This window comes from Microcaecilia unicolor, unplaced genomic scaffold, assembly GCF_901765095.1.
Source record: "Microcaecilia unicolor unplaced genomic scaffold, aMicUni1.1, whole genome shotgun sequence".
Classification (NCBI taxonomy): Eukaryota; Metazoa; Chordata; class Amphibia; order Gymnophiona; family Siphonopidae; genus Microcaecilia; species Microcaecilia unicolor.
The window spans coordinates 1-24,857 of record NW_021963785.1 but is presented as its reverse complement, the minus strand read 5'-3'; the positions used below and the strand labels follow the sequence as shown (position 1 = coordinate 24,857).

The following is a 24,857-nucleotide window of genomic DNA, read 5'->3' as shown; positions in this document are numbered from 1 at the left end:
TGGACGCTTCACATCTACCCGTTCAACTCCACTCATTATTTTATAGACGTCTATCATATCTCCCCTCAGCTGCCTTTTCTCCAAGCTGAAGAGCCCAAGCCACTTTGGCCTTTCCTCATTGGGAAGTCATCCCATCCCCTTTATCATTTTTGTCGCCCTTCTTTGCACCTTTTCTAATTCCCACCTTTTCTAATTCCACTATATCTTTTTTGAAATGTGGTGACCAGAATTGAACACAATATTCAAGGTGCGGTCGCACCATGGAGTGATACAAAGGCATTATAACATCCTCATTTTTGTTTTCCATTCCTTTCCAGATAATACCTAACATTCTATTTGCTTTCTTAGCCGCAGCAGCACACTGAGCAGAAGGTTATAGCCTGTCAAAATTTAGCTGTGTCTTGTACTTCTGGTAATCAGAGTTCCTGTTTCCTGACTGGTCCAACAGGAACCAGCTCAGGACAGACTTGAACTTTCTGCCCCACCTCTGGACTTGTTTCCTGTTGCTTCAATATTGTCCTTCTCCAGTTGTGCCCTTAAAAAAATTGATAAAAAAACAAAATGAAAGAGCCTTCAAACAACACAGGAAATTAAACAAAATGAAATATTTTCTGCCTGCACATTCCTAATGTGGACCAGTATCAAATGCTTTGTTGAAATCCAGGGCTGCTAAGGCATGGGGCGGGGCAGGACTGGACCATTGTACGTCCCCACCTCCTGGGCTGCTGCTGCCCCACTGCACCCCCCCCCCCCGATTTGGGCCACTGCTGTCCCCCCTCTCAGGCAGCTGCCACACTACACCATCGCTGCCCCCTTAATTATTTAGGATTTCACTCACACCTTTTTCAGTAGTAGCTCAAGCTGAGTTACATTAGGGTAGACAGGATACTTCTCTGTCCCTGGAGGGCTCACAATCTAAGTTTGTACCTGAGGCAATGGAGGGTTAAGTGATTTGCCCAAGATCACAAGGAGCAGCAGTGGGATTTGAACCAGCCACCTCTGCATGTAAAAGACTGGTGCTCTAACCACTAAGCCACTCCTCCACTCCTTACCTTCCTGTCTGACTGCTGCTGTCTTCTCCTGCTCCTGTGTGTCAAGAGTCAAGACCCACATTAATGCAATCATCCGGGTCCTGGGCAGCAGGAGCAGGAGAGACAGACCCGGAAGCAGGCATGAAGAAGCTTGCCGGTGCCAAGCCCCTGCAATTTTGCCCCCCCCCCTGTTCCACACTCTTGGCAAACCTGTTGGAATCCAAGTAAACCACATTCAGTGCACACCCTAAATCTCTAGTCACCCGGATGAAAAAGCTAATCCTCTGTCCTGTGATTTGCCTCTGAGTAAACTATGCTGTCTCAGGTCCTGCAACCTCCTGCTTTCTAGATATTTCACTGTTGCTTCTTTCAGTAGAGTCTCCATTAATCTATATTATTGCTTTTATGGAGCAGGACAACACCTGATCTTCTCCAGTCCTTGTGGGGTGGTGGAAAGGCAGAATTTCCCCAAGTTCCTTCAATAACCTAACAATCAGTAGAAATGTGTTCGTCTCCAAATGTGCTGAGCGTTACCTTTTATCTTTGTGTGCTGTTCCCATGCTGACGCCAATGGTTGCTAATTACGGTCCTCACAGGGGTGCCTAGAACAAGGCTCCACTAATTTAGAGTATGAGAGACTCACCATAACCTAAAAAAAGGAATTGTATCATCAGAAGCCCTGAAGAGACACACATTGACCTGAAAGAAACAAATATGCCTGATGGATACCAGGAGTGACCTATCATTTATGTATTTATTTTATTTATAACATTTGTATCCCACATTTTCCCAGGCTCAATATGGCTTACATAATTCCGCAAGTGGTGATTACCAGTCCCGGATAGTTGGGCAAAGGGACAGATTAGGTTAGGTTACAAGAGGCGAGTTCGTCTTATGAGAAGAGCTAAAGGTAATAGGTTGAACTTCAATCATGACAAAAAATAGCTTGAACAATTAGGATCATTAAACTGGAAATCAAGATAATTAGCAAAACAGTTGAGATATAGAGAATACATGTTGTATAATTGCCTTTTGTTAATTTGAATTTATGAAGAGTTGTTATTGTAAGCTTTCTTAAATAAATAAGTTTTCAATAGTTTACGGAAGGTCATGATGTCGTGTGTTATTTTTATGGATTTTGGTAATTCATTCCAAATTTGCATACATATGTAAGAGAAGCTGGATGCATATGTTAATTTATATTTCAGTCCCTTACAGTTTGGGTAGTGGAGATTCAGGAATGTTCGTGATGAGCTGGTAGAGTTCCTGGTTGGTAGGTCAATAAGGTCTGACATATATCCTGGAGCCTCACCGTGGATTATCTTATGAACCAGGGTGCAAACCTTAAAAGTGATCCATTCTTTTAAAGGGAGCCAGTGTAGTTTTTCTCGTAAGGGACTGGCACTTTCATATTTCATTTTGCCAAATATGAGTCTGGCTGCCGTGTTCTGTGCAGTTTGAAGTTTTTTAATAATTTGTTCTTTGCACCCAGCATAGATGGCATTGCAGTAGTCTAGTTGGCATAACACCAATGAGTGCACCAGTCTGTAGAACGCTTCTCTTGGGAAGAAAGGTTTAATTCTTTTAAGTTTCCACATGGAATGGAACATTTTCTTTGTTATGATTTTCGCATGGTTTTCTAATGTAAGGTTGCGGTCAATTGTAACTCCTAAAATTTTCAAAGTATCTGAGACGGGGAGAATAAAGCTAGGGATGTTTAACTTAGTGGGTTTGTACTTATCGTGTTGTGATGAAAGAATGAGACATTGTGTTTTCTCAGCATTGAGTTTTACTTTAAAAGCATCCGCCCATGAATTCATTATATGGAAGCTATCGTTTATTGCTTTAGTAATTTCTGTTAGGTCATGTTTAAATGGGATATAAATCGTAACACCATCTGCATAAATGAAAGGATTAAGGCCCTGGTTTGCTAATGTTTTGGCCAATGGCGTCATCATTAAATTGAAAAGGGATGGTGAAAGTGGAGATCCCTGAGGGACTCCACATTCTGATTTCCAAGGTGATGATATTGTCGAATTTGATATCACTTGGTATGTTCTAGTTGTTAAGAAACCTTTGATCCAGTTAAGTACGTTTCCTGTTATTCCAAAGTATTCTAAATTTAAGTGATAAGAGAGCATCAGAAGGGAATGGGTGGCCTTTTTAGGAAACGGATGTAAGTTTTGCTCTTACCCTGTGTTACCTGCAAGACATAGTACAGGGTAAATGCAATGAGTGAGCCCAGCATCTGCCCTGCATGTACTGCAAAGGGCAATTACAGTACATACTCCATCCAGAAAACAAATAGTCAAACAAGTTGCAGTGACATATTCCTCAAACACATCCCTTCTCCTGACCACCCTCCCAAGTGATACAATCCATCCAACACAAAATCCCACCCCCAGATACAAAATCTGAAGTCTCCCGGAGCAGTGATGTAGGCAGACAGTTGATTTAGGGTGGACCTGAAGGTATACTGAGTGTGCCCTGAATTTCTTCACTGACCCCCCCCCCCCCCAAAGCTGGCAGGGATCTGCAAGCCCTGCCAGCCAAAGACCTCCTTCTCATGAACTGACTCCTAGAACTTGGGCTGCTGGCAGAAGTGTCCCTGCACTGCCTCTGCCGGCCTCCACACATGCTCACTTTTGTGCATGTGTGAAAATGAAGCATGCGTTGGGGGGGGGGGGGGGGGGGGCAGTGGCAACATGAGGATGATACTGCTGGAAGCCCAAGTTTTTACAGTCTGTTCAGTGAGGAGGAGGTCTTCGGTTGGTGGGGCTTGCGGAAGCACTAATTTTGGGTGGGCCCCACTTGTGACTATGCCACTGCCCCAGAGCCCTATTTGTCCCCAAACCCCTGAGATTATCCAGGGTTTGCTACCTTGAATGACATCGGGATCCAAAATGGCACCACCTCCTACTGGTAGTCTTGTGGTAGTAGTTGCTGTGAGGGAAGAGGCGCCATATTGAATCCTGGTACCATCCTGGGCAGCAGTAGAGCGAGGCTGCTGCCACCCAGGAATAATGAACAAATGCAGACCTCAGGTCCTGGATGGGGGTGAGGGGAGAGTAGGGCTCTGGGGAGCATGGTTTTGTTTTAGGGGGACCAAATCTGTTGAGGGAGGGGGAAGTAAGGAGGGAGAATCAGACCTGTGCAGTCACAATAATGGACTTGCAGCTCACGCCGATTCCTGATGTGGCAGTCGTAACAACCAGCCCAAGGTTAATGACCCATATGCAGTCACGCCAGGTTCTGTGACAGCTTTGCCAAAATCAACGTCTCTATGAGTAAAATGGCTGATATAAAGATTTATGTTCAGGCACAGCAATGTCTATGTTGCTATTTCAAAGCATAGATGCATCAATGCCCGTTTTTCCTGTCCACACTTTGGACTTATTCTTGGCCCATAAACATCCATTTCACCATGTGTTTTACAGCAGGTTCTACGTTCCAGATCCTGATCTAAAAAACCTGCACAACCTGAGGCATCCCAACTTGGATGTCTCAGTTTTGATGTGTTTATTCTTTCTAAAATGCTGCTGCACATCAGTTCGATTCCAGGAAAAGAGACTGGGCCCAGGAGAGAACAGTGTAAACCCGGGGGAAAAGAAGGAGAAGCCTATTCTGAGTTGGGGTAAGTAGCAAAGAGGCAGCAGGCAGTGGCGTACCTAGGGTAGTTGACACCCGGGCCGGTCATTTTTTAACACCCCCCTCCAAAATCCAGTACTAGGCATACCGAGAATACAAAACACTCAGGACCTATAGAGCAATTCTACCATACCATAAGCAGTCATTTCTATGAGTCACACATGGAAAAAGAAATGTTAAACACTACAGTGAGCACTAGAACATCAATTCACCTATTGTAAAACGAAACCAGACAGATAGTACAGATCGTCAATCCTGCACAGTCAATGCCAACTGAAAGTCATGTCTTTTTCACAAACACAGATACACCCTAATCCACTATAGAATAAGTAATCATAAACTTTCTATTTAGGCAAAAATTAAACTGAACCCCCAAGATGCCAGACTCTGCATACAATGCAACACCACAGAAACAGAAAATGTCCCCTAGTACTGTGCAAAATATAAAGACAGCAGATGTAAATTTGGAAAAAAAAACTAACAAATACCAATCACCACTTTACAAATTAACAAATAGAAATAAAACAAATATAGAAAATAAAATACCATTTTATTGGACTAATACATTTAGCTGTCAGAGGCCAAAACCTTCTTCCTCAGGTCAATATAGTGTGTTACAGTGTCCTAACCTGACCTGAGGAAGGGGGTTTTGTTCTCCGAAAGTTAGTCAAAATGTATTAAAATTAGTCCAATAAAAAGATTACCTTATTTACATGTTCTATTATAAACATTTATTAACACAGCTACAATACTACTTTATCCTAAAGCAAAAAAAAAACAAAAATATATATTTTATTTACAGTTTGTTGTCTCTGGTTTCTGCTTTCCTCATCTTCTTTTCACTGTCTTCCTTCCATCCATTGGAGCCGACTCTGTGGGTGCTGTGGGTGCTTGAGCACCCCCAATATTGAGAAAATTGCTTGTAGGGGTTCAGTGAGGGGTTATTTCCATTGGGCTTAGCACCCCCAATAATTTTGAAAAGTTGGCTCCTATGCTTCCATCCAGCATCTGTCTTCGTTCTTTCTCTGCCATCCAGTGTCTGCCCTCTCTCTCCCTTCCATTCACTTTCTGCCCTCCCTCTCTCCCCCCCATCCATCCAAGGTCTGCCCTCCCTCACCCCCCCATCCATTAAGGGTCTGCCCTCCCCTCTCCCCCCATCCATCCAGGGTCTGCCCTCCCTCTCTCCCCCATCCATCCATCGTCTGTCCCCTCTCTCTCTCTGCCCCTTTTTTCAGTCCCCAGTTCCAGCCCTCTTATCCCACCTGCCCTTGTTCTAGCCCCAGCCCACATCTCCCACTTGCTCCCCCTTTTCAGCCCCACTATCCCACCAGTCCGCAGTTTCAGCCCCAGCCCTTTTCTCTCACCAGTCCCGAGCTTCAGCCCCAGCCACTTCTCCCTGTCCCCTTTTCAGCCCCCAGTCCCCCCAGCTTCAGCCTCTGCCCCTTTTCAGCCCCCAGTTCCAGTACTAGCCCCCTTATCCCACCTACCCTCCTTTTCAGCCCCCAGTTCCAGCCCCCTTCATCCACATGCCTTGCATTAGGGACCCCTTTTCAGCCCCAGACCCATTTTCCCACCAGCCCCAGGCATGGCTCCCATTTTCTCGCATGGCCCCTTCCCCACCCGTCCCCTTCTCCACTCTTCTCCCATCTGAGATCCCCCTCCCCACCCCAGTCCCCTTTTCCCCCGTCCTCCCATCTGAGACCCCCCTCCCCATGTCCCCTTCTCCCATCTGAGACCCCCACCCCCTTCTCCCCAGCCCAGTCCCCTTCTCCCCTCTTCTCCCATCTGAGACCCCCACCCCCTTCTCCCCAGCCCAGTCCCCTTCTCCCCTCTTCTCCCATCTGAGACCCCCTCCCCACATCCCCTTCTCCCATCTGAAACCCTCCTCGCCCATCTAAGCCCCCCCAACTCGACCCACCTACCACCTTCGACGACAGCCCTCGTCTGCTGCCTCCATCCGGGGCTTTAAAAAAAAATCTGAAAAGCAGCATGGCAGGCAGCGCTTCGTGTCTGCCCTGCCTGCTTGTAAAAGAAAGCGGCAAATCTCCTCGTCGACGTCGCGACGGGTATTCCCTCACTGGGTCCCGCCCCGAGGGCGGGACCCAGTGAGGGAAGACCCGACGCGACGTTGTGACGTCGACGAGGAGGTTTGCCGGCACTTTCTTTTACAAGCAGGCAGGGCAGACGCAAAGCGCTGCCTGCCATGCTGCTTTTCAGATTTTTTTTAAAGGCACAGGATGGAGAGGAGACGAGGGCTGACTGCAGTCAGCAACGGAGCACCCCCCACCCACTGACACCCGGGGTGGACCGCCCCCACCGCCCCCCCCCCCCTTGGTACGCCACTGGCAGCAGGTGAAGAGAAGCCCCAGCATTAGCTGGGTAAATGGGGGAGGGGCTATTGTCATTCTTGTTTTATTCTTCTATCATGCAAGGAACACGTTGCTATACAAGACATTTTTATGGTGAGTAGGGGGAGGACGAGAGATTACAGCATACACAATCAGAACCGAAGGAGGAAGGGCTTCCAGAATATGCTCAATTAATATGCAGTACATGCAAATCTATCTCATGCATATTAATTGTGAATATCCTGGATACCAAATGGTCACGGAATCACCAGGACAGGTTTGGGAAACGTTTAATTACGCCCGGCAGAGTAAGGGGCGGTACTTACTGTTAGAAGAGTAAGGAGTCCCATCATTACTCCCAACATAATGTACAAATTTGCAGTAAGGCCCCCTGCCCAGAGTGGGCCCAAGATAGTTGCGAGCCCTCCGATGGAACGTCTAAGCCCATGGCTGAAACCTGACATGGAATGAAGAAAATCATGATGAGGGAAATCACAAATTACACAAGGTAAAGCGTTACCATACACATGGGATGCTCAGAAGTACTACACAGGACCCTTCACCCTCCAAGGATAAGGGCAATACATTTGCTGCATTTTTTCAGTGATAAAATACATTTGATCCACCAAGAGTTTGAAAGTATCCCAATCAGTGGAAGTGAAGAGGATTAAGTAGTTACCAACTGTTTGCTGCATGAACCTAGATGCCTGCAACCAACAACCTGTCCCTGGATTTATGTCCAGGCTGGTTACGCAAGCATTCAAGGAAATGTCTACTAGAATATTTCAAGCCTTCTTAATGTTTCTTGTGTAAAAGCAGCCTTCCCTTTTTACTTTTTGTGAAAAAAACCATCCTTTATTGGGCAAGGAACTATAAGAACATAGCATAGGATCGGACCAATAGTCCACCTAACTCAGTATCCTACTTCCAACAGTGGCCAATCAAGGTCACAATATGGGCGTAGTTTGACAGTTTCATTTGGGGGGGGGGAGCAAAGGGTAGGGCGTGTCTCTCTCCCGCCACCACCACCATAGTATTGGAGTCTTCCAGTGGTGCCCGGTATCACCCTCCCCCGTCTTCCAATCCCCCAAGCCTCAGTGAAAGCAGCACACACGCTGCTTTAGACCTGCTCCGGAGGCCCTTCTCTCTCCTACAGCTTCCTGCACGGGAACAGGAAGTTGAAGGAGAAAGAAAGACTTCCGGGGGGTGGATCTAAAGCAGTGTGCATGCTGCTTTCTTGCAGAGGCTGCTGGCAGCTCGGGGGATTGGAGGATGGGGTGACAGCTCGTTTGGGGGGCACTGCCCCTTTCGCCCCCCCAAACTACGCCCATGGGTCACAAATACTTGGTAGAAACCCAAATAGTAGAACCATTCCATGCTACCAATCCCAGAGCAAGCAGTGCCTTCCCCCATGTCCATCTCAATAACAGACTATGGACCTTTCCTCCAGGAATCTGTCCAAACCTTTTTTAAACACAGATATGCTGACTGCCATTACCACATCCTCCAGCAGAGAGTTCCAGATTCATTGACTGAAAAAATATTTCCTCCTATTTATTTTAAAAGTATTTCCATGTAATTTCATTGAGTGTGCCCTGGTTTTTGTACTTTTTGAAAGAGTGAAAAATCGATTCACTTCTACTTGTTCTACTCCAATCAAGATTTTGTAGATCTCAATCATATCCACCCTCAGCTGTCTCTTTTCCAACCTCTTTAGCCTTTTCTCATACGGGTGCAGTTACATCCCCTTTATCATTCTGGTTGCTCTTCTTTGAACCTTTTCTAATTCCATTATATCTTTTTTGAGATACAGTGACCAGAATTGAACACAATAATCATATTAGCCCTCTCCTCAACTCACTTCACTGGCTTCCAATCCGTTTCTGCATACAGTTCAAACTCCTCTTATTGACCTATAAGTGCATTCACTCTGCAGCTCCTCAGTACCTCTCCACTCTCATCTCTCCCTACATTCCTCCTGGGAACTCCGTTCACTGGGTAAAACTCTCTTATCTGCACCCTTCTCCTCCACTGCTAACTCCAGACTCCGTTCCTTTTATCTTGCTGCACCATATGCCTGGAATAGACTTCCTGAGCCAGTACGTCAAGCTCCATCTCTGTCTTCAAATCTAACCTAAAAGGCCACCTTTTTGATGCTGCTTTTAACTCCTAACCCTTGTTCACTTGTTCAGAACCCTTATTTTATCATCCTCACTTTAATATTCCCTTATCTCTTATTTGTCCTGTTTGTCTGTCCTAATTAGATTATAAGCTCTGTCGAGCAGGGACTGTCTCTTCATGATCAAGTGTACAGCGCTGCGTACGTCTAGTAGCGCTATAGAAATGATAAGTAGTAGTAGGGTGAGATTGAACCATGGAGCAATACAGAAAGGCATTATAATATTCTTGGAATTATTTTGCATCCCTTTAGTAATAATTCCTAGCATACCACATTCAATATTTCTTCTTTTGGCAAAAATAAAAAATGACTATAAATCAACTACAAGTATTTTTAAGTAAAATGAATTGTGCAGAAATCTATCAGCCAGGTTTTTACGTAGCTTACAGTAGCAAAGCCTCCCCTTTTCCAATAACATAAGACTGAAGGCAAGAATCTGATACCAGAAAGGAATCTGCAATCTTGCCCAATCTTCTCAATTTTCAACATTGTTAACTATGATGTTCTAATTTGTAATAGGCCAGGGCTGCCGAGGTGGGGGGGGGGGGGGGGGGGGGCAGGGGGAGCAAGATTCCTCAGGCCCGGCCTCCAAGGAGGGCCTGGTGCTGGTGATCAAGAGACACTGCTCTGCCTGCCTGTCTTTCTTCCTTCCACATCCTGCCTATGCGGAAACAGGAAGTTACTTCACAGGAGGCGGGAGAAGGAAGAACAAAGATCCATGGTCTGCAGAGCAGTTTCTCTCGATCGCTGCTGGCCGGCGGTGACATTGGCAGGGGGACGGCGGTGGCTTTGGTGGGGTGGAGGCAGTAGGAGCAGGGGGGAGACGGCCGGGGGGGGGGGGGGGCTGAAGATTGTTTGCTCCGGGCCCAGCTTTGACTCTCGGCGGCCCTGCAAATGGCAAAATTGAAATTAGGTAGTGTTCTGCCCCCATTTGCATGGTAGGTTGCATGTTGTTTACGTGTTTAGCACTACTTATAGCAGTCAGTTCCTGTGACCTTAAATAGGATAGAATTACAAATCTCTGTCATCTTGTAGCTCTCTGTGATAAGCTCTTCCTGAGCACATGTCCCAGTTCCCTGTGTGTTATGGGAATCACCCTATGGGCTAGCTTGATCCTCTAGGCTTGCTAGGTAATCCCCCCTCCCCTTCGAGCAGGGGGAATCTATCTGCAGCATGCTTCTGTATGAACTGTAGTCTAACCACTGTGCCTTGCAGCAATGAGCCCTTCAAAAACCCTTGAAACATCAAGTTTTCACCAGTTTAAAAGTATTTACAACATATACTTTCAGCATAGTGCTGAAATCTCCTGGAAGGTGTACAGCACTGATTAAACACTGTGGCCCTGATATTGAGACAGCGGGAGTTAGACCAGCTAACTCCTGCTGTTGCCAGCGAACCTGGAAATTCCATGCCGGGGTAGTATTTATTTTATTTATTTATTCGCATTTGTATCCCACATTTTCCCACCTATTTGCGGGCTCAGTGTGGCTTACAATACTTTGAGAATGATGGAAGTACAATTGGTTACAGTACGATTATGGATTACATTGTGATGAGTTACAGAAACAGAGTAAATACAGGATATCATTTGGGAATAGAACATCAGAAGATAACAATGGTGAGTCGAGAGGGGGACAAATAATATCGAGGTAACATCAAGGTTTAACATTCTTATTTTTGGGTAGGGTTTTAAGGGTGGCGAGGATACGGGAGAAGAGACTTCAGGATGGAGTGTTTTGGTGCGTATCTATTGGTTTGTATGGACTTCATGTGTTTTGATTCTTGCCGTAGATTTTCTCAAACACCAGCATTAAATTTCTGGGGGGGGGGGGGGGGGGGGGGTGGTTGTGCTGCAAACATGCCTAGTTAAGTTGATATTCATCAGCTGACCAGCTGGATTCTAGCAGCCAAAGATAGACCTCTTTCCCTGTATGTCATGAGGGTCATCCTTTCCTTTTCCCTTCTGCTGACTGTAAGCTGCTTAGATGCCCCAGCAATGAGCGGGATAGTGAATTCTTAATAAACCTGAAATATAGTAGGATTGGGGGGACGTTTCGGGCGGAGGGGGAGGGGAAGGGAAGGAGGAGGGCTGCTTCGGGGGGGGGGGGGGGGGGGGGGTGGATTTAAAAAAAAATTATGTGGGTCCAGGTTAAATATTGGCCAGAACCTGCAGAATCTCCGGTAGACAGTACAGCACCATTTGACACTAGATATTTAGCCAGCCACGGTCAGCATTTCAAAAGACGCTGACCACTGGCCAGCTGAATATCTACCTTGTAGGGTCTGAATTTAGTTTTTGAGTAGAGAAATACTTAGCCACTCCATATGACAGCACACTGACCAAATCCCCAATCCAAAATTCCAACCCCCCCCTACCCCATATTCATTAACATTTCATTTACGGGATCTGTTACAGTTTCATCTGCTGACAGTTATACAAAAGTGTCAATATTCACGAAGTTCAAGCCCCACTGTGCTCGACCCTTCCACATGTGACCATCAACTTCCAAAACAAAGTAGAGCAATGAGACTACAAAGGTATATGGAGCAAGTCTATCTATACAACTAAACGTCCTCGCTCCATCCCGCCATATCCCTACACCTACCCCCATTCCTAAAGAACTAGCCTGCAAGTGATATGCTTGGCCCTATGAAAACACTGTTTTAAGAAGATCTCCTGGAACATCAAACTATGCAGCCTCTTTCCAGGCCATAGCTAAACTTTCATAATTATTTATTTGATATTCGCCTATGGCCTGAGCATCAAAGTGGTATACAAGGTGCAGAAGATCAACCTCGAATTCACTACCAAGCCACCTCTTCCTCTTCACCCTTTAACCCACTCCCTCAACCAACCAACCCAGGCCTCCTTCTCCTCTTTTCCTGATATCACTGAGGAGAAAACCGCCCACCTTCTTTCCTCCTCGAAATGCACCACCTGTTCCTCTGATCTCATCCCCACTAACTTACTAAACACCATCACTCCTACTGTCAGCCCCCCATCTGTCATATCCTCAACCTCTCTCTCTCCACTGCAACCATCCCTGACTCCTTCAAGCATGCTGTAGTCACACCACTCCTCAAAAAACCATCACTAGACCCTTCCTGCCCTTTCAACTACCGCCCCATCTCCCTCCTACCCTTCCTCTCCAAGATACTTGAACACGCCGTTCACAGCCGCTGCCTTGATTTTCTCTCCTCTCATGCCATCCTCGATCCGCTTCAATCTGGTTTTCGCCCTCTACACTCGACAGAAACGGCACTCACTAAAGTCTGTAATGACCTGTTCCTTGCCAAATCCAAAGGTCACTACTCCATCCTCATCCTCCTCGACCTATCCGCCGCTTTTGACACTGTCAATCATAATTTACTTCTTGCTACACTATCCTCACTTGGGTTCCAGGGCTCTGTCCTCTCCTGGTTCTCCTCTAATCTCTCCCACCGTACCTTCATAGTACATTCTCATGGATCTTCCTCCACCCCATCCCGCTCTCTGTTGGAGTTCCTCAGGGATCTGTCCTTGGACCCCTTCTTTTTTCAATCTACACCTCTTCCCTGGGCTCGCTGATCTCATCTCATGGTTTCCAATATCATCTTTATGCTGATGACACCCAGCTCTATCTCTCCACACCAGACATCACTGTGGAAACCCAGGCCAAAGTATCGGCCTGCTTATCCGACATTGCTGCCTGGATGTCAACCGCCACCTGAAACTGAACATGGCCAAGACCGAGCTCATTGTCTTTCCACCCAAACCCACTTCTCCTCTCCCTCCACTCTCTACTTCAGTCGATAACACCTCATCTGCTCGCAACCTCGGAGTCATCTTCAACTCCTCCCGCTCCTTCTCTGCCCATATCCAGCAGACAGCCAAGACCTGTCGCTTCTTTCTCTATAACATCAGCAAAATTCGCCCTTTCCTCCAGTGGCGTAGCCAGAAAACCAATTTTGGGTGGGCCTGAGCCCAAAGTGGGTGGCACAAATGTTTCTCTGCCTCGCCCTACCTTCACCTCAAAATATAAATACTTTAGCTAATGAGGATCCTCAAACTCTGTCAGCTGAAGACTTCCTCTGAAAGTGGCCAGACCTTCCTTTTACCAAGCTTGGCAGGCAGTAGCAACATCCCTAAGCGACCGAAGCTGGCACCCCTTGCATCCTTAGTTTTCAGTAACTCAAAGATGCTGTTGCCAACTGCAGAGCTTGGTAGAAGGGAGTTCTGCCTGCCTTTGGAGGAGGTCCTCAGCTGGGATACTTGGGGAGCCCCACCAGCTATAAAGCAAGGGTAAGGGCCAGTGTTAGACATGCTCTGGCCCAGGTCAAAAAATAAAGGAGGGCACTCTCTCCAATCCCCTCTCTTCCCTGCCTCCCTTCTGATTTCTGTACCTGCCATTACTGTCACACTGACAGACCCTCACCAAAAACAGAACAAGGGATCACAAGTTAGAAATAAAAATATTTACACAAAAATTGAATTGAGAACCCCAAGAAGTTAAACTTAACATGTACTACAACTCTGGAGAAATAAAAACAAAAATGCATTTCCTTTCTACTGAACACAATGCAAAGACATTTGCTATGCACTTTTCACAAAGCTAACATATTCCATTTAAACATTCAAAATAAAATGCTTTTTTCTACCTTTGATGTCTGGACATTTTATTTTTCCATTATGTTGCTTCTAATTTCCGGTCTGTCATCTACTAATTCTCCTTCAAGTGACTGCTGTCCATTTGTCTTTTCTCCTCTCTACTGTCTATTCCCTCACTACATCTACCTCTGACATACTGATCATTCCTTTTTAACTCTTTCCTCTTTTTTTTATTTTTTTTTATTTTCTGCCTCTCTGTCAACTCAAATTTTACTCTCTTTCTCCTTCTTTTTAATTTACAGCTGCCTATCAGATCATCATCTTCTTCTCTCACCCACTACCTCTCCCATTACCCAACTCACTCCTTCTCCAGCCATTCCCTTTCATCTTTAATCTACTCCCCATTACTATATTTCTATCTTCTGTAATCACTATCCTCTCATCCATTTCCTTGCCACCCTCTTCCACATGGTTCCACCATTCCCAGCATCTTCCTCCATCCACCCTTCTAGCTCAGTATCTACTCCCTCTTTCTTCCCTCCCTGCTCTCATAGCCCAACATCTCCTTGTCCCTTCTCTTCTCTCCTCCCCTGTCCCCCATGGTCCAGCATTTCTCCCTCTCTCTTCCCTCACTCCCATTGTCTGGCATCTCTCCATCATTCTCATTTGCTCCTGGATCCAATATCTCCCTCTCTCCCATGAATCTCCTCTGCCTCTCATCCAACCCCATGTCCTACATCTCCCCTTCTCTCCCATTGTCCACATCCTTCTTTCCCCCTCCTTTGTACTCCAGATCCAATATCTGTCTTCCCCCTCCCTCCCATGCAGCATTCTCTTCCTTCCTGCACAATGTCCAACATTTCTGCCTCTGTCCCACTGTCCACCATCTCTGTCTCCGCCTCCCTTGTGCCCCAGGTCCAATATCTCTTTCTCCTCCTCCCATACAGCATCTCTCCCTTCCTCCCATCCACTGTCATGCCCAACATTTCTCCCTCTCTTCTCCGTGCACCATCTCTCCCTCCCCTCCACCCCCATATACAAGATTTCTCCCTTTCTTGCCCCCCTCTACCCCTTTGTCTCTCTCTCCCTTCCTCCCCTCCACCTTCATGCACCATCTCTCCCTCTCCTTCACCTCTGTGTCCAACATTTCTCCCTGTGTTCTCCTTCCCCCTCCAAGCAACATTTCTCCTTCACCATCCACCCCATATCTCTTGTCCCTATCCCCCTCTCCCTCTCCTCCCACAATATACAACTGATTTCTCCCTCTGCTCCGCTGCCTGCCCGGGACCTTGGCTGAGCCCAAAACGTAGATATGCACACTTCTCCACAGGCTTCGCTTCGCTGCGTGATCATCGCTCCCTGCATTCTTCTTCTCGCCTTTCATGCTGCACGCAGCGCTGCCATTCACACAGGCAGCTGCGCTCCCCTTTGCCGCGTCCATCTGGTCGTCTGATGCACTTCCTGTTAGGGCCAGATAGACGCGGTAGGGGGGAGCGCAGCTGCCTGTGTGAATGGCAGCACTGTGTGCAGCGTGACAGGCGAGAAGAAGAATGCAGAGCGATGCAGCGAAGCGGAGCCTGGGGAGAAAAGGCAGCCAGCGAGGAAGAATGTGGATGGGCGGGCCTGTAGGGAAAGTGGGTGGGCCTGGGCCCATCCAGGCCCACCCGTGGCTACGCCCCTGCTTTCCTCTCTGAGCACACCACCCGAACTCTCATCCACTCTCTCATTACCTCTCGCCTTGACTACTGCAACCTACTCCTCACTGGCCTCCAACTTAACCATCTATCTGTAATCCATTGGGTTGGCCGTGAGCCCTTGGGCCCTGGCCGAGGCCAAAGGGAGACCGACCCACCACCACACACCCCAGCTATCCAATACCCCTAAGCTACCCCTCCCCGCAGTCCCTCAGGAAGAAGGGAAATAGGCATTCAGGCGGGCCTCGCGGCCGAACGGGAACCCACGCACACAGAGCCACTCATGCGAGCATCATGGCTGAACTGGAACCCAATCACACACAGGGAGGGGTGAAAGAACCCAGAGGGCCCCTCGGGCCCCAAGATGCCAGACACGCGCTGAACACCAGCAATAGGGCAGAGGGAGAAACAAAGGACCAGAGCGGCCATGCCCACCCAGGGGACTAGCGCAGGACAGGGGAACTAACACAGCAACCCCCCACCACCAGGGTAGGAAGCCCCAGGCAGAAGCCAGAGGAGCCAGACACAAAAGGAAGGCAGAAAGCCTTTGCCTCAAACCCACTGTAGACAGAGGCAACCAGAACACAAAGGGTTAAGCTTGTAGAGCCAGCAGAGAGAGAGTTCCATAAACCAACAAACAATCAGAGAGAATGCTTCCCTTCCCCAAGAGGGAGCAGGGCCAATAGAATAAACACACTGGCAGAGGCAGGAACACCATACACACAGTACACAAAGGGTTAAACTCACTGAGCCAGCAGGCCCGGACACTGGGAAGAGAGGCTGAGCAATGCCCAGCCCCCACTAAACAAAGGAGCAGCTGACCCTGATTACAGAGCTACTACTCACACACACACACACAGCAGCAGCTAACCCAGAGGGAAGGAAAAGAATACTCTAACACAACACAGATCCCTGTCAGAACCTAGAGCACGTTCTGAGAGAAAACTATCAGGCTTTCCTGTTACCACCAAGCGTAAGTAACACAAAAGCAGAGAAACTCTTCAGCTGCAGGTTAAAGTACTATCCCCTGACGTCAGCACAACCCCTGGCAGCCAATCAGAAGAGACGTCCCCCCCTCCCCCTCAGCCAAACCGGCAGAATCATAACACTATCCCCCCTTCAATCCGTTCAGAACTCTGCTGCGCGTCTTATCTTCCGCCTAGACCGATATGCTCATATCACCCCTCTCCTCAAATCACTTCACTGGCTTCCGATCAGGTACCGCATACAGTTCAAGCTTCTCCTACTAACCTACAAATGTACTCAATCTGCAGCCCCTCACTACCTCTCTACCCTCATCTCCCCTTACGCTCCTACCCGTAACCTCCGCTCACAGGACAAATCCCTCCTCTCAGTACCCTTCTCCACCACCGCCAACTCCAGACTCCGCCCTTTCTGCCTCGCCTCACCCTATGCTTGGAATAAACTCCCTGAGCCCATACGCCAAGCCTCCTCCCTACCCATCTTCAAATCCTTGCTCAAAGCCCACCTCTTCAATGTCGCTTTTGGCACCTAACCATTGTACCTCTATCCAGGAAATCTAGACTGCCTCAATCTTGATTGACTGCACTTTTTGTCCTTTAGATTGTAAGCTCCTTTGAGCAGGGACTGTCCTTCTTTGTTAATTGTACAGCGCTGCGCAACCCTGGTAGCGCTTTAGAAATGTTAAATAGTAGTAGTATACAAATCTTGGAAAAAATATTACAGTAGACTCAACCCTGACAACAACCAACGGGAAAAAAAGATGGACTAAAACATGAAAGGGAGAGGGATGAATAGGACGACAGAAAATATCCAGTAGACAAGTGGGGTGGTGGGACACAATAGGACATGGTGGAAACTGGCCCAACTAAGGGAGGGGAAGGGAGAATGGCCAACCGGTCAATATTCAACCTGCAACAGGTAGTCAATGCTGTGCCACATCTGGGCCTCAAGGCTAACTGTGCATGTGCCAGGCCCTGACCAATATACAGCCAACAACTGGGACCTGTATAAGTAGGAGCAGGTTCCCTTATGTCATCCCAATCCTCCCCCCCCTCAAAGAGTCTGATGTCATTGCTGGCAAAATGGTAGAAACTACTATAAAGAATAAAATTGCCGAACATGTAAAGGGCACTCCAGGCACTCATTCCATACAGGAACATAGATGAATACTAGCCGAATTGGTCAAATACATGCCTGGAAGTTATGCGTGAGCACCTGGGAAACTGGGTTTGATTCTCACTGCAGCTCATTGACCCAGGTGTAAAACTTAAGACTGAGCCCACTAGGGACAAAGAAAGTTCCTGTACAAAATAAATATCAGCCAGTTCGGTTGTACCACTAATCCACAATTTACTCTGCTACACAAGTAAAATTACACATAAGATGTTTAGAGTGTGTGTGTGCGTGCGTGTGTGTGTGTGGGGGGGGGGGGGGGGGGGTGTTACCTTGGGTTTTTTCTGCTGTGATCTTGGAGAATAAAGACACCTGGGAAACAGCTACAAACGGGAGCCCCAGTACTTGCAGGAATACCCCAGTGATAAACTCCATCAACAGAAGCATGAAACTCCCTGCAACCAAGAAAAAGGGCATGGGAGAGAGGACGCAGAGCAATTCATCTCACAAATAGCTTTCAGAATCGGGCAGAAGCCCATCTAACATTCTGCTGATTTTCAATTCCAGAAGGCTAGGTTTAGGAAAATTGCATTAATTCAAGCCAGCTCAACTTTAGCTGGATACAGCTAGTCTGATTTTTAGGTAAAAATCTAGCTGACTGTATTGACTAAAAATCAGGTTAATGTGGTCAGCCAGAATTTGGTTACAATGTTAAGAAATCTGGCCTTTGTTTTAAAACTGGCACATTCCTTATTCAGTCATAGAAAGAATGAGCCACAAGGTACGCTTAGGATCACATAAGACAGGTTGTGTCTCCTTGGGTTCTGACACCAGGGAATGTCTGCAGATGTGTCCGTAGCCTTGTGCACTTTTGGAATTGACAAGGAAGTGTCGACATCCCTGTGTACCTTTTGGATTGGCTAGAAAGACCAGGCACCAGATGCAGGAAGCATTTAGGATCACTAGTCCAAGGACGAGGATCACACGGTCAGAAATCTTACTGCTGAGGCAGCGAACAAAGAAAAAACCAGCAATGACCTGCAGAAATTAAAAATATTATGAGTGGCCAGCAAGGGACACTCTTAGGATCTGAATCTAAACCTTCTAATGTACCAACAGCCATTAAATATGTCATGGTTGCATGAGCAGCAAAAAAAAAAAAAAAAAATCACACTTTGTGCCTGGTTCACGAGAGAAGGACAGACATGCACGAATGCTGTGATCACACCAAAGGTACATAATATGAAATCAGATATGAAATTTAGAGGCACACTTTTACTAAGATGGGCTAAGAAATGGGTTTAGGATATTTTAATGTGGGATTTTTGCACATGCTAAGCCCCTTTGGTTTATTAGTTCAGATGTTAATTCTTTCTCACATAGATTATTGTAATGTTTTGTATCTGGGACTATCAGCTAAGTTGATGGCAAAACTTCAACTTATTCAACATACCGCTGCTCAACTGATCTTTAGGTTAAAGAAATTTGAGAGTCACTTCTTGCTTACTACATTGGCTTCCCATACACGAGCGGATGTTATTCAAATCTGCTTGTTTGTTATTTCAAGTAATATTTGGCCTTTCCTCGGAGTTGTCTGTTAACATTTTCAAAGATTTTTTAATTTTTTTGTAATTGTACCTGTGACAAAACAGTGGGTTTTAAGCCTGTAAACTGTATTAGCTTATTTCTTGGATTATTTCCCTAGTTTGCCCAGCGGGTGGTGCATGTACTGTATATGTTTAAAGCTGTTCTAGAGAAATGACTTTTTTTTTTCTTTAGTATAACACAGATAGGAAATGAGATGCAGTATACTTTTGAAAACTTCTTGTTCTGGGCTCTGATTGGCCCAGGAGCTCAATTCATCTAGGATGTACTGGCTTCCCCCCCCCCCCCCCCCCCCCCCAGTCTTAACCTGTCGTTTCTTTCTCTATACTATCACAAAAATTCACCCTTTCCTTTCTGAGCACACTACCACAACCCTCATCCACACTCTTATCACCTCTCGCTTAGACTATTGCAACTTGCTTCTCACAGGTCTCACACTTAGCCACCTCTCTCCTCGTCAATCTGTTCAAAATTCTGCTGCACGACTAATATTCCCCCAGTGTCGTTATGCTCATATTAGCCCTCTCCTCAAGTCCCTTCACTGGCTTCCTATCCGTTTCCGTATACAGTTCAAACTCCTCTTATTGACCTATAAGTGCATTCACTCTGCAGCTCCTCAGTACCTCTCCACTCTCATCTCTCCTTACATTCCTCCTCGGGAACTCCGTTCACTGGGTAAATCTCTCTTATCTGCACCCTTCCCCTCCACTGCTAACTCCAGACTCTGTTCCTTTTATCTTGCTGCATCATATGCCTGGAATAGACTTCCTGAGCCGGTAGGTCAAGCTCCATCTCTGGCTGTCTTCAAATCTAAGCTAAAAGCCTACATTTTTGATGCTGCTTTTAACTCCTAACCCTTACCACTTGTTCAGAACCCTTATTTTATCATCCTCACTTTAATATTCCCTTATCTCTTGTTTGCCCTGTTTGTCCTAATTAGATTGTATGCTCTGTCGAGCAGGGACTGTCTCTTCATGTTCAAGTGTACAGCACTGCGTACGTCTAGTAGCGCTTGATAACCTGTGAGCAGCTATATGTCCTGATCTCTCCAGGTACTATTTAGATAATATACAAATGTTTAGATAGTGTTATACTTGATCCATATTTCAGTTACCTGTTATTGTTTTGCTGATTGCACCCTTCCTGTTCATTGTTCTAATTTTTCATGACAATAAACATTTTTAGTTTATTGTCTCTGCTTGTCTGGACTGAATCCTGGTAGAATGTGTGTTGGGTCTGTGGGTGCTTTCTAGGAACTGTGGGACCACTGGGAGTGTGGCCCCAGTAACCTAGGAATCACTGGGGATAATTTTAAAGAGGGAGACTCGCCCAGTGGCAGTTGTGACCCAGTTGGTAGGAGGAGGGTGCTAGTGTACAGCACAAGCAGCAGGTGCAGGCGGACCTGAGCTGTGCTGGGGATAGACCCTCTAAGTGGCTGTGGGGTAGCCACAGGCAGGTAGCTAGGCGTTTCGTGACAGTACCGAATACGTTAATATCTTATTTGATTTTAATATTTTATTTGATGTTTGTTTTTTATTGACTTGTTGTAAACCTTGGTGAATCTTTCTGAGGAAACAATGGTATATACAGCATAAATTGGTATTGATAACTAGCATGTCCCTAAAATAGTTTTTTTTTCTTTATTTTTGCAGGTCCCACATTAAATTTCCCATTAGCACATTAGACCAGCACAAATATTACCACATCCTATTTAGGAGGTATTATGTGCTCTGTGTTAATGCGAACGCAATGGCTGGATAATGATGCAATGCCCATGAAACCCTGTGACCTTCAGATCTCTCAAGTCCCAGAGGCCCCATGTGACACACATTACTCTCGGAACACACTCACCTCCACACCACACAGGAAATACATCAGGCTGTTTTCCAGTTCTCCAAAATTGAAGTAGCGCTGTGTGATGGGTGTTACCATGGTCTGAAAGAGAGGGTGGCAGTGAGAGATTATTCCAGAATCCATCATCTGTGTTGCTTTACTGAGCTGCACTTCACCAATGCGTGACACCCCGATGTATCAGAGCAAATTTTATAGGGGTGTCTTTTATAGGGCCCCATTTGCTGTAAGAAACCATAGGTGATTTATAAGCAAATAGTGTGTTTTCTATACTAGGTAAACCATAGGCAGCAACCTCACTTGTCTCCTGTTCACTTTCAACATCGTTCCCAAACCTGAACCCACACCTCCATCACACAGTGCAAACATTGCTTTTCTTTTTCATTTTATTCTACATTCAAGAATAAAAAAATCCCTTGGAGTGGTTCACTGTTACAATCTTATCCTTATACCTGTGTATTTTATAAAATGTATATACATATATCACAATTTATTTATTTATTTGTATTTATTGACAATTATTAACTGCCTTTATGAAAAAATTCATTCAAGGAAGTGTAGAACAGTAAACCATTTAAAATGGACCCTGCCAACCCCAAACTGTGCCCCTGGGAAGGCCTTGCACAGTGTTCATATAAATACATGATAATCTACTTTAAATGTAATAAACAGAAAAAAACAAAAGAAAAATGCAAAAATAAGACGCCACCTTTTTTATTGGACTAACAATATATTTTTGGACTAGCTTTTGAAAGCAAGAACCTTCCTCCTCAGGTCAGGTTCTACTCTTCAAAAGCTAATGGAAAATGTATTAAGGGGTCCTTTTACTAAGTCATGGCAAAACGTGGCCTGTGGTAGCGTGGATGCATGCTTTTGGCACTCGCTGGTCCAGTTTTTACCACATCTGGGAAAAAGGGCTTTTTTCTAATGGGCCGGGAAAATTGAAACCAGCCTGAGCCCTCAACCTCACCCATTGATCTAGTGGTAAGGGCACCCAAGGCACAGAAGAACAAAAACACGGAGGAGCGGAAGACCAGAGGGCAGGAAAGGGTGGGATTCTTTCCTGCCCCCGCAGAGGCCACTACAACACCAGGACAGCCTTCAAGGATCAAGGTAGGTCTTCTTGGGAGGGCTGTAGTGTGTGGAAGAAGGGGGTTTCTAGTAGGTGGGAGGGGGGTGGTGGCATTACTGTGGCGGGTGGGGGTGGGGTTGGCACAGTATAAGTCATCACAAGGACAAAATATAAGAAAACTAATGGACAGTATTAGGGGCTTTTAGCCCATTTAGTTATGTTTAAGCAAATGAGAGATCTGCAAGAAAGAAAATATTTATTTTTATTATTTTGACTTCTGAAAACCACTTGTCCCTGAAACATGCTCAAAACAGAATAATCCATTTGTACAAAAGAGATGAAGTGAAGATGTGATTCCATGTGCCCCAATGAAAGGAGAGTTTAATTTTACTTCCAATCTTTATAACCAGGCTTCCCAAGGCAGATTTCAACAACAGTTAAGATGAACCCATCAGTAAACAAGATATCCTCACTGAAATGTACAATAATTTCGCTGCGTACGACTGGTAGATCTATAGAAATGATTTGTTGTAGTAGTGATATTCAATTTTATTTCATGATATTTATATCTACATATGGGAAGCTTTCAAATAAATTAAAAAGCTGTCAAGTTAAAAAATAAAACAGCTTTGTTCTTCACCTTTTAAGGCACTGGGCTGAAAAAGGGGGCGGGGTGGGAGAAGGAGGAGGGAGAAGAGAGAAAGGAGATGCTGGGGGGGGGGGGGGGGGGGGGGGGGGGGGGCGCCAACTGATAGTTTGCAGGGGGTGCCAAAGACCCTAGCACCGACCCTGAGCTAATCCCTTTAGGAAACTTCAAACCTATCATCGGTCTATCATGAATATTCACCTGGAATACACTTATTGGGGTGGAGGAGTGGCCTAATGGTTAGTGAAGCAGGTTTTGATCATGGCAAACGGGGTTTGATTTCCACTGCAGCTCCCTGTGACCCTGGGCAAGTCACGTAACCCTCCAGTGCCCCAGGTACCAAAAAAAACCCCAAAACAAATCCCTTAGATTGTGAGCCTGCTAAGAACAGAGAAAGTAGCTGCATATAATGTATATGACACTGCGGATGTCTAGCAGAATGATTAGTCGTAGTAAAAAGGGCCAGAATAAGCTGTACTATCACCAATCCATGGAGAAAAACTGGCCTTTCATAACAAAAACTATTTTATTATACATACTAGCCGTTAAGCCCGTAACAACGGGCTAGTTTTTTGTTTTCCTATGGCTTCCCCCCCCACCCCCACCCCCCGTCCACCAACCCTGCTCTCTCCACTGCCCTCTCCCCAGCGTCTGTTTCCCTCAGTTCCGCCCCCTCCTTCCCTCCCTGCTCCTCCTCGTCCTCCGATTTCCACGCCCATGTCCAAGCCTTCCTCCCTATTGGGCTGTACTGCTGGTGGAGGCGGGGCTTGGACTTCTACACTCTCAGCGTTCCGACTCTACTGCGCATTTGCAGGTGAGTCGGTCACTTGCTGTTTATATGTTTGATATTAGAACTCTGGAGCATTACATAGATGATCAATGAGAGTTGAAGAATGCATTTAAAAAAAAACAGCCACGTGAATGAAAAAGGGTAATATTCCTCCCTTCCCCCCACTAGAAGCTCTCCGAGTTCCTTGAGCACTCTCGGATGTACCCCATCAGGCACCATTGCTTTGTCTACTTTAGCTAGCTCCTCATGAAGACAGTACAGAAGGGAACGCATCACTGTTTCTAGTTCTCTGGAGTTTACACTGTATATGCAGAGTCCAGCTTCTTGGGACTGGAGGCAGAGTAGCTGCATATATTTCCAGAATGCCTCAAATATTGCTTGTTTTAATCTGTTCTATTAATTTGGTGTGCTTAGTACCATCAGTAACAGAGCTACTAGGTGGCGGGGGGGGGGGGGGGGGGGGAGTAGCTGTGTTCAGAAGTACCCCACTGTCCTTTTACTTTAGCCTTCCCGAACATATGAGTCACTGACCACCTATGACTGTATGTAAAGCAAAGTCCGCCAGGCCTTTAACTTACTTCTAGCGCAGTTTGGTTAAAGAAAGTAATGAACTGCGCAGCGAGGACCACCACCACTTCCTATCGCAGGTATTCTGCAACACAGAAAGAGCAGGCTGGGTCACTCCCCTTTGATTCAGAACAATCGCAGTCCCCTTCTTGCAAAATCATAACCTTAAAGCACTGAACAAAGACACATGCAAGAAAGCTGCCCATCACCTGTAAATTATATTCTGTATAAAGCAATCTCTAAGTCCAAGAGTGAAAAAAAGAAATACAAAAGCAATGGAAACTAAAGTAAAACCACCACCCCCTCCTCCAACATTAGTTCTATCCCATGACATTAAACTTATTCCCCTGAGGGAGCAGTTACTGTATAAGAATTACAGTCAGAGTCTATATAAACCTACAAGCTTTAGGAGTAATCACCAAGACAAATGCAGCAGAATCAAAGATTTTACTTGCACTGAAAAAAATAAAAACTGGTGTGAAGGTCACAGTTGAAACACAGTCCATGTTTGGTGCCTGGGACTGGATAGTCTTTATATATATAACTTTTGGGGAGAGCTAAGATTTATGACATTTTAAACATTTTTATAGGGACACAAGTTTATTGATGAAAAATGTAATATACCACTTGTCCAGTGTCTTTTCTCAGTGGTTTACAATATTACAAATACAATCATGCATGGAATAAATGACTAGCATATGTTTACCACAAAGTGGACAATTTGCAGACTTATGCTACCAT

The 24,857-nt window shown here is 46.0% G+C and overlaps 1 protein-coding gene across 1 annotated transcript; it reads right to left on the bottom strand.

The window, feature by feature from the left end:
* Positions 1 to 315: 315 nt before the first annotated feature.
* LOC115459630 (major facilitator superfamily domain-containing protein 8-like) lies at positions 316 to 24,203 on the bottom strand. Its single transcript, XM_030189435.1, has 7 exons — positions 24,128 to 24,203; positions 21,042 to 21,125; positions 18,494 to 18,623; positions 17,918 to 18,040; positions 7,354 to 7,484; positions 1,566 to 1,680; positions 316 to 535 (listed from the first exon to the last, which is right to left on the bottom strand). Exons 2-6 carry the CDS (start codon positions 21,120 to 21,122, stop codon positions 1,609 to 1,611), a joined length of 537 nt encoding a protein of 178 aa, XP_030045295.1. The 5' UTR covers positions 21,123 to 21,125; positions 24,128 to 24,203; the 3' UTR covers positions 316 to 535; positions 1,566 to 1,608.
* Between the last annotated feature and the right edge of the window lie 654 nt (positions 24,204 to 24,857).

Excerpts from the sequence above, each read along its gene's own strand:
- LOC115459630 (XM_030189435.1), bottom strand. The coding sequence starts at position 21,122 with ATGGTAACACCCATCACACAGCGCTACTTCAATTTTGGAGAACTGGAA. Across the intron at positions 18,624-21,041 it reads ATTTCCTGTGTGGTGTGGAG|GTCATTGCTGGTTTTTTCTT; the intron begins GTGAGTGTGTTC and ends TAATTTCTGCAG. Across the intron at positions 1,681-7,353 it reads GACTCCTTACTCTTCTAACA|GTTATGGTGAGTCTCTCATA; the intron begins GTAAGTACCGCC and ends TCCTTTTTTTAG.